We start from the raw sequence: 10,794 nt of genomic DNA, 5'->3' as shown, positions 1-10,794 counted from the left end.
AATCCCAACGCAACCTCGTTCGTTGCGTTTCCACCGGAAGAGCCCTACGGCTACCTGATTGCCGCCGTAATGGTCATGCATTAAATTTACAAGCTTAACTTCAGCTCCAGAAAACATATAATGCCACTAGTCCAGAGTTACGAAACTCATGTCGTCGCCACAAGCATCACGTGGGGGAAGAACTGTCTTCAATCAGAAAGTCATTATCTCGGGATTTAACGATGGAAGGGTTGGAATCTGGAACCCTCAAGCTGTGGTGCAGGGGTAATTTAAGCTGTTTTTTTGCATACTTTTAGGTTATTACATTTATGAAAGCAGAAATATTGAGGGTAATATGTGCTTGCAATTTCCCAAGTCATCCATAAATCTATATCTAGAACATTTAAATTTGATTAGAAAATATTCAATTTCTCTCACTTCCATTTCTTTCCCGCATAAGTCTTCGGTTTAAAACAATATGGTGTTTGGACGGGAAGTGTTGGAGAATTAGGGGTCGCATATTCAAGAAGTGAGAAAAGTTTAGAGCGGCAGAAGTTTATTAATAGAAATAGGAATACATAGATAGGCGGTCTTTCACATTCTTTCTTTGATTTGCTTGTTATCGAATAATGACGTTCAAATATGCCCAATCAAATCCCAACGCAACTTCGTTCGTTGCGTTTCCGTCGGAAGAGCCCTACGGCTACCTAATTGCCGCCGTAATGGTCATGCATGAAATTTACAAGCTTAAGTTCAGCTCCAGAAAACCTATAATGCCACTAGTCCAGAGTTACGAAACCCATGCCGTCACCACAAGCATCACGTGGGGGAAGAACTGTCTTCAATCGGAAAGTCACTCTCTCGGGATTTAACGATGGAAGGGTTTGCATCTGGAACCCTCAAACTGTGGTGCAGGGTTAATCTGTTTTTGTGCATACTTTTTAGGTTATTACATTTATGAAAGCAGAAATATTAAGTGTAATATGTGCTTGCAATTTTCCAAGTCATCCGTAAATCTATATCTAGAACATCTACATTTGATTAGAAATTACTCAATTTCTCTCGCTTCCATTTCTTTTCCTCATAAGTCTTCGGTTTAAAACAATTTGGTGTTTGGACGGGAAGTGTTGGAGAATTAGGGGTTGCATATTCAAGAAGTGAGAAAAGTTTAGAGCGGCAGAAGTTTATTAATAGAAATAGGAATACATAGATAGGCGGTCTTTCACATTCTCTCTTTGATTTGCTTGTTATCGACCAATGACGTTCAAATATGCCCAATCAAATCCCAATGCATCTCCGTTCGTTGCGTTTCCGCCGGAAGAGCCCTACGGCTACCTGATTGCCGCCATAATGGACATGCATGAAATTTACAAGCTTAAGTCAGCTCCAGAAAACCTAAAATGCCACTAGTCCAGAGTTACGAAACCCATGCCGTCGCCACAAGCATCACGTGGGGGAAGAACTGTCTTCAATCGGAAAGTCACTCTATCGGGATTTAACGATTGAAGGGTTTGCATCTGGAACCCTCAAACTGTGGTGCAGGGGTATTTTAAGCTATTTTTGTGCATACTTTTTAGGTTATTACATTTATGAAAGCAGAAATATTAAGTGTAATATATGCTTGCAATTTCCCAAGTCATCCATAAATCTATATCTAGAACATCTACATTTGATTAGAAAATATTTAATTTATCTCGCTTCCATTTCTTTCTCACCTAAGTCTTGGGTTTAAAACAATATGGTGTTTGGACGGAGAGTGTTGGAGAATTAGGTGTTGCATATTTCAGAAGTGAGAAAAGTTTAGAGCGGAATTTTATTAAAAGAAATATAAATACATAGATAGGCGGTCTTTCACATTCTCTCTTTGATTTGCTTTCTATCGACGAATGGCGTTCAAATATACCCAATTTAATCCCAACACAACCTCGTTCGTTGTGTTTCAGCCGTAAGAGCCCTACGACTACCTGATTGTCGCCGTAATGGACAGGCATGAAATTTACAAGCTTAAGTTCAGCTCCAGAAACCCTATAATGTCACTAGTCCAGAGTTACGAAACTCATGCCCTTTCAATGGTAGAAGGACTGATATGCAGGGTTTTAACTGGAACACCTGAGAAATCCATGGTCGAGTAAGAACCATTGTTGTTTGCACCAAAATCTCTAACATCTGAATTGGGTGAGGCGGTGGTGGTGACGATAACTGAATTGGGTGAGGCGTTGGTGGTGTTGCCATCTGAATAGGGTGAGGCGATGGTGGTGACGCTAACTGAATTGGGTGAGGCGATGGTGGTGGCCCTATCTGTAGGGTGATGCGATGGTGGTGACGCTAACTGTATTGGGTGAGGCGATAGTGTGGGAAGAACTATCTTCAATCGAAAAGTCACTCTCTCGGGATTTAACGATGGAAGGGTTGGCATCTGGAACCCTCAAGCTGTGGTGCAGGGGTAATTTAATCTATTTTTGTGCATACTTTTTAGGTTATTACATTTATGAAAGCAGAAACATTGAGTGTAATATGTGCTTGCAATTTCCCAAGTCATCCATAAATATATATCTAGAACATCTACATTTGATAAGAAAATATTCAATTTCTCTCGCTTCCATTTCTTTCTCGCATAAGTCTTGGGTTTAAAACAATATGGTGTTTGGACGGGAAGTGTTGGAGAATTAGTGGTTGCATATTCAAGAAGTGAGAAAAGTTTAGAGCGACAGAAGTTTATTAATAGAAATAGAAATACATATATAGGCGGTCTTTCACATTCTCTCTTTGATTTGCTTGCTATCGACCAATGGCGTTCAAATATGCCCAATCTAATCCCAACGCAACCCCGTTCGTCGCGTTTCCGCCGGAGAAGCCCTACGGCTACCTGATTGTCGTCGTAATGGACAGGCATGAAATTTACAAGCTTAAGTTCTGCTCTAGAAACCCTATAATGCCACTAGTCCAGAGTTACGAAACCCATGCCGTCGCCACAAGCATCCCGTGGGGGAAGAACTATCTTCAATCGGAAAGTCATTATCTCGGGATTTAACGATGGAAGGGTTGGCATCTGGAACCCTCAAGCTGTGGTGCAGGGGTAATTTAAGCTGTTTTTGTGCATACTTTTTAGGTTATTACATTTATGAAAGCAGAAATATTGAGGGTAATATGTGCTTGCAATTTCCCAAGTCATCCGTAAATCTATATCTAGAACATCTACATTTGATTAGAAAATATTCAATTTCTCTCGCTTCCATTTCTTTCCCGCATAAGTCTTCGGTTTAAAACAATATGGTGTTTGGACGGGAAGTGTTGGAGATTTAGGGGTTGCATATTCAAGAAGTGAGAAAAGTTTAGAGCGGCAGAAGTTTATTAATAGAAATAGAAATACATAGATAGGCGGTCTTTCACATTCTCTCTTTGATTTGCTTGCTATCTACCAATAGCGTTCAAATATGCCCAATCTAATCCCAACGCAACCCCGTTCGTTGCGTTTCCGCCGGAAGAGCCCTACGGCTACCTGATTGCCGCCGTAATGGACAGACATGAAATTTACAAGCTTAAGTTCAGCTCCAGAAACCCTATAATGCCACTGGTCCAGAGTTACGAAACCCATGCCTTCGCCATAAGCATCACGTGGGGGAAGAACTATCTTGAATCGGAAAGTCACTATCTCGGGATTTAACGATGGAAGGGTTGGCATCTGGAACACTCAAGATGTGATGCACGGGTAATTTAAGCTGTTTTTGTGCATACTTTTTAGGTTATTACATTTATGAAAGCAGAAATATTGAGTGTAATATGTGCTTGCAATTTCCCAAGTCATCCATAAATCTATATCTAGAACATCTACATTTGATTAGAAAATACTCAATTTCTCTCGCTTCCATTTCTTTTCCGCATAAGTCTTCGGTTTAAAACAATATGGTGTTTGGACGGGAATTGCTGGAGAATTAGGGGTTGCATATTCAAGAAGTAAGAAAAGTTTAGAGCGGCAGAAGCTTATTAATAGAAATAGGAATACATAGATAGGCGGTCTTTCACATTCTCTCTTTGATTTGCTTGCTATCGGCCAATGGCGTTCAAATATGCCCAATCTAATCCCAACGCAACCCCGTTCGTTGCGTTTCCGCCGGAAGATCCCTACGGCTACCTGATTGCCGCCGTAATGGACATGCATGAAATTTACAAGATTAAGTTCATCTCCAGAAAACCTATAATGCCACTAGTTCAGAGTTACGAAACCCATGTCGTCGCCACAGGCATCACGTGGGGGAAGAACTATCTTCAATCGGAAAGTCACTCTCTCGGGATTTAACGATGGAAGGGTTGGCATCTGGAACCCTCAAGCTGTGGTGCAGGGGTAATTTAAGCTGTTTTTGTGCATACTTTTTAGGTGATTACATTTATGAAAGCAGAAATATTGAGTGTAATATGTGCTTGCAATTTCCCAAGTCATCCATAAATTTATATCTAGAACATCTACATTTGATTAGTAATGATAATCATCTAGCTCATCCTCTCTACTTATCTGATGCTTCATCCCCCACTTTGTCTACATAACACAGGTTTGGTCCTCCATTTGTAATAAGGAAACTTTGGAGTTTTGTACTCCCACTTAATATGAAGTCTTAATTATTGTGTTTCAACAATTTAAGAAATTGGTTAGCAATTTCATGAACTTAGTAAGGGAATTTATACGAATGGCTTTATTTTTGCATTTATATTGATTGTGAAATCCTTATTTACTTTTCAGGTCACAAGTCTTGACTTTAATTCCATTGAACCTACCCTTTTGGCTTCTGGCCCAGGAAAAGGAAAAGTTCACGTATGGGATCTGAATGCTCACGAATACTATGAATGGTTATAGAAGTTTCCATTTAAGACTTGGTAATGCTCTGTTTTGATGTGTTCTTAGACTTCAAATATCTTGTTTTATAATTTTATAAATTGATATGACAGGACAATGCTTATGGAGAAATTTCATCCTTATCCTGGAACCTGAAAATGCCAAATATATTGGCAACTACAGCATCTGGTGGAATTAATGGTGAGGATCAAATTTTTATATTTTGTTCTCAATATTGTTTAATAGAATATTATCAACTATTAATTTTTTTGCTTTTTTTTTCCAGTTTGGGATAAAAATATTAGGAGCCCAGTGAAGAGGTAACAATGAGATTTTTATGTTTTACCTAAGATTCTTTGAGATTTTATTGCAAAAAGCTCATTGTAACAATTATAAGTCCTATGGGAACTGACAGGTTCTTAGTTGGAAGATTGTGTTTCAAAGTTCAATGGAACCCTAACAGAGAAACAGAATTCGTAACTACATCACCTGATGGTTCATTCGTAACTACATCACAGAATACAATCCTCGTGATGATGTCTTTCAGGTGTTTTTACGAATGCAAGGCTCAAGAAGTTTGTCCGTGCACTATGATATTGCTGCAATGTCTAGATCATCACAAGAGTATACTACTCTGCGCAATGACTGGGATCTCATTCCCGCTTCTCGGTTTGAGGCTATAAACTATGCTGCATTGTTGCAAATTGCCTGGGATGTCTTGATAGCTGAGGATTATGATTTATATATAGATGGTGAACTCTTTTTCAAAGTTTTTTTCAACGTTCAAAATCCTGGTGACGAGTGGCCTTGACTTGTAGTTTTTGATTTCTCATTTTCTGTCATTTTAAGTACTTGTAATTCTGTTGAACATCCTGTAGAACTTTAAGACCAAGGCACTCTGCACTAGATTATATTCCTAGTATGTTACTCAGGCGTGTTCCTAGTACTCAGGTGTTTGTATTGGAAAGCTGTTGTTGGTAGGAACCCTCTTCCTAGATTGTGTTTGGAGTTTTGCAGTGTTAGGATTCATTTTATGACAGATTATATCATCTTCTTCAATCCCTTATAGTAATTTTTCATAAAATTAAGGGCCTGTTTGGTTTGAGGAAACATTTTCTGTTTTCATTTCCCATTTCCATTTTTTGAAAATGATTTTCATTTCCAATTTTTCAACATTTAGAAAACGTGTTTGGTTTAATTTGGTATTTTCCATTTTTTGAAAATGAAAATAATGAAAATGTGTTTGATTGAACTGTTTTCAATTTATGAAATAATTTTGAGTAAAATACACTCACCAAGGTTTGACATAATTAATAATATATTTTATATCTAATTCTTTTATTTTCAAATATAAAAAATGGTATATGTTTGTTATATAACTATTATAACAAAAATATTTATTATTCAAGCGTTGAATCCGGCTGTCACAACAAGTTGCAAGTAAGAGAAATATATTATAAATATTATAAGTATCATTGGTCTTAAAAATAAAAATTATACAATTCTACCTAAGATCTATTGAAATTTTCCCACATTTGATCTGCAATAGTTTCCCGAACATGAGCCATTTCAGCGGCTTGATTAGCATCAACATTGACTCCTTGTTGGTCTACTTGTAAACCTTGTGCATCCATAATTAAGTCTTCTTGAGCATATTGGTCAAAAAGATTATCTCTAGCGTATTGCATTCTAATAAAATTGTGTACTGTGCAACAAGCAATAGGGATTAGTCTTTGTCTTCGAACGGGATAATTTGGCATTAACTTCAAAATTGGAAACCTTGCTTTCAATACTCCAAAGCATCTTTCGATAATATTTCTCAATGAAGAATGTCGATAGTTGAATAATTCTTGTTTTCGTTGTGGTCTTACCCCATCACGAAAATCTCGCATGTGATACCTTTGCCTCCGAAATGGGGCAAGATAGCCAGACACATTTGGAAATCCAGAGTCAACAAGATAAAATTGATCTGTAAAAAATAGAGCATCTATTGAATAACAAAAATATGTTGGTAAAATTCATTATTAAAACTAAAAATTACCTCCTTCTGGCTTTGGAAAATTGTTTTCAGGAGTCAAAGCATCTAAAAACACTCTTGCGTCATTTGCTGTCCCTTCCCAACCAGAATAAACAAATATGAATAGCATGTCAAAATCACATACTGCCAGAACATTTTGTGTTATCAAGACCTTTCTTCCACGAAATGCAGTTTGTTTAGTAGCAGGAGCCCAAGCAGATACATGTGTGCCATCAATAGCACCAATGCAGTTCTACATTTAAAACATAAATAGTAGGTTAGTAGGAGTATTTAAAATATTATAAGTACGTGATAGAAATTTACCTTAAAATAAGGGAAATATTTTGGGTTGCCCATAATATATGGATGTGTAGTTGTCTGATTTCTTGGTCGAATAATGGTTGTGCCCAACTTGCAGACTGCCCTTAGAACAATTCTAAACCATTTGCTTATTGTATGCAATGAGTGTTGAAAGCGGTCGGCAACGAGTCAATGACGCAAGTTATGACACACTATGATCAAGAACATTGCAACTGCTTCTTGCAGGCTCACCTTTTTTCCATCTCTCAAGTTTCCAACATCTCTCAAAGTTTCGCAAAAATTCAGAAACACGGTCTTCTTCATTCTAAAATTATCATAGCATGTAGTTTCATTACCAAGCAAAAATTCTAGAGTATACATCCTTCCAGTCAACTTGGAATTTCTGCATGGTGTTTTACTAATAAAACTCTGCTGGTATTCCATGACCAATGAAGCAATAATAATATCTCCAAAGTCATCCAAATAAGAGTCAGTGCTACTTTCACTTGAACAATCCATAGATTTATCTATAGACATTTTAACCTGCTCAATTAAATAATAATATTAATTATTATCAATAATATGAAAACATTCATATACTAAAAAATAATGTCAACCCATTAAACGCATATCATAGCAATTCAATACTAACAAGGAAACAAAACAAGAAAATCCGATCTTCAATCTCATAAACAAAATAACATAAAATTAGAATCAATTAAATGATACTACTCAAGAGATGCTAGCCAATCCATTTTCCTAATTGAAGACATTGCTATAAACATTTTTCTCAAATCCTTATTTGTAAACTTCTCCACGGCAATGCTGAAAACTTTTGGGGAAATACCATCCATGGAATCTAATAATTTAATGCATGCGTCTGCAGAAGAATCAACTTCATTTTTATATCTATCTGCCCTTGCATCCATTGCGTTAGACCATTTGGTCACTGCTGATTCTAACACATCCAGCCTTGAATTTTTTGCTTCCTTACGACGACCTTCACTAGAAGTCCCAGTGACTTTTCTCCTTTTACTAACTTCTTGCAGATCCTCTCCATCAACATCAATAACTTTAGAATCAATATGAACACCTTTTGAGAGAAAGTCTTCCTCTATTTCTCTCTCTTCATCGGAGTTTGGTGGCTCTTGAGTAGAAGCTTGACTTAACTTTCCAGTTGCTGTACTAGAATTAAATATCTCACCAAGGATATAATAGTCATGCTCAAATCCATGTTTCTTAAACTGCTTGTAGAATTTTCCTTTCTGAAAAAAAAAGAACAATGATTATATTTCCCAACATGTGTACTCTTGTCCAAATACATAACAAAAACAGTAGTAGTTGAGATTATAATTACATGCTCACTTGTTAAAAGAAATAACTACTAAAACAAGTCCATATACATATATTAACTATATACTACTAAATCCAATGATAAGTTTTTACTAAAATTGTACATATACTTGCAGTATATACCACAACTACAAGTCCATATCATTTTTATTTTATAATTAACAAAATTTCATTCGGTTCAAGATAATTGTGTAGCCTACTAGCCTATGCATATATATATATTACAATACAAGAGCAAATTCTTTTTCCTTTTTTAAGAAATTCATCTCTGATTTGTCTTCACAATAAAGCCATTGATAATTGAAGAAGATAATTTAACAATGATAATGATATTCTATAAGTTAAACTTACCTTGTACATCTCTTCCCATACTTCTTCAGGAGAATTCACTTTGTTAGCCTCAGGATCCCATGTAACTCCTGTGCGAGATATCAAAGTTGAAAATTCACGATGTTGAAGGCGTAGCCGATTAAACTTTCCCTTCAGCCTTTCTACACCATCAGGTAGGGGTGCTCCACTTGTCTTTTGCAACTCAATGTTTATTTCTTCCCATATTGTTTTCTTAAATGTAGACCCTTGCAGCTGCCCTTTTTTCACTCGATCATAAATAATATCAATGAATATCTTTGTGTTTTGGGTTGTCCATTCCATGCTCTCCCCCTTCTCAGTTTTTCCTCCCATCTTATGCAAATAATCTCATATTAAGCAAGTAAACTATTAAAGGGCACAAGAGACTCTTACAAGGCAAGTAAAAAAAACAGACCCTGCAGAGCACAATTAAAAGAACACAAGAGACAATATATATGGATGCCATAACATTCAGATTATTGGTACAGCAACTGGAAAAAGTTAATAACCAAATGCAGCCACTAGCTTCAATCCCCAACAAAACAAAAGAAAAGGTAATACATCACACCCCTACTAGTCCCAAAACCAAAAGCCCCACCAAATTTACCATGGTGGAGGCATTCCCAAAAACTGAAAAAGAACCAGCACCTATTATTGGAAAGCCAACTACAAGCAACCAAGATGCAAGCATTCCTACATCAAAGTTGTTCCTACTACAAGTAAACCTTTTTTTTTTGGTAAGCCAAAGTTTAATTACTGCAAATACTATGAGTATTTTAAGCCATGTACAAAGCAAAAACAAGAAAGAAGGAAGAATACTAAAGCTACTTCTATCTAGTACTGGTACTGTACAAAGGAAACATAACACCATACCAAAAACAATTCAAATCCCCTACTAATTTAAAAATAGCAGCCACGGGCCCTTACAGAAACAGGAAAAATATGCAACCAGCCAAGTCTCCACATAAAGCCACTAGGTTCTATGGCAAACCCAAGGTTTCAATTGCCTCAGCATCACGTGTTTTTGCATAGCACATATGACATGTATTACTATGAAAAAATATATGTCCAGTTGGTTAATCTGTGGATTCTGTGTTGTATGTTAATTGTTGAAGACACCCTAATATCAGCAGTCAAAGTGGAGCAATTTGCCTGGACATCTTAAAAGACCAGTGGAGCCCAGCATAAAACGCAAACCAGCCAAGGAATAGAGTTCAGAATCAACCAAAAAACATGGGTTTTACAGATTTTGAAGGCAGTATAGAGGGTTTAAACATGGATTGAAACACCAAACCGAAAAAACTAGCTCCAAAATCAACCAAAACCCATCAAGTGAAGCACCCAAAATAGAGTAACCAAGAAATAAGGTTCATATCAGATGGCACCCAAAAAAGACATAAAATAGGGTTCACAGTGCAACATGGTGAGAACCCAGTTTCACGTTTCAAAAATTCAAAAAAGAGAAGACAAAAGAGAAGGAGAAGAACCTTGGTTGTGGGATGAAGGAGGTAGCAGAGAAGAACTTGCAGAGGTTAGGGCCGGCACACACTTTCTTCCTTCAGAACGAAAAGAAAAGAAAGAAATCAATTTCATTATAATTACAACCCTGCCACCGCGTGTTTCCATCATTTCGTTTCCGTTTTCATTGAAAATGTGAAAACGACTTTTTTTTATTTTCAAAAGTTGACCCATTTTCGGAAATATTTTCTCTGAAAATATTTTCAAATTTTTAATCAAACACGTTTTCACAACTATTTTCTGTTTTCTTTGAAAATGAAAACAGAAAATGGCCAAACCAAACAGGCCATAATATTTTCAGACTTACTAGTTCGGCTATTAACCCCTTAACCTAGCACTTTGAGTGAGTCATTGACCGACACGAGTTTAATAATTGCCGGTTCAACTGCCACTCATGTTATTTGAGCCTGACTCTTAATTTTTCTCCATTATTTGTCATTGTAGATACGAG

At 36.7% G+C, this 10,794-nt stretch overlaps 1 protein-coding gene across 1 annotated transcript; it reads right to left on the bottom strand.

The window, feature by feature from the left end:
- Positions 1-7,785: 7,785 nt before the first annotated feature.
- On the bottom strand, positions 7,786-10,475 carry LOC130747929 (uncharacterized protein At2g29880-like). Its single transcript, XM_057600991.1, has 3 exons — positions 10,313-10,475; positions 8,829-9,158; positions 7,786-8,389 (listed from the first exon to the last, which is right to left on the bottom strand). Exons 2-3 carry the CDS (start codon positions 9,156-9,158, stop codon positions 7,853-7,855), a joined length of 867 nt encoding a protein of 288 aa, XP_057456974.1. The 5' UTR covers positions 10,313-10,475; the 3' UTR covers positions 7,786-7,852.
- Positions 10,476-10,794: the final 319 nt, after the last annotated feature.

The sequence above is a fragment of the Lotus japonicus genome, chromosome 3, assembly GCF_012489685.1.
Source record: "Lotus japonicus ecotype B-129 chromosome 3, LjGifu_v1.2".
NCBI lineage: Eukaryota > Viridiplantae > Streptophyta > Magnoliopsida > Fabales > Fabaceae > Lotus > Lotus japonicus.
This window is presented reverse-complemented; position numbering and strand designations above follow the sequence as displayed.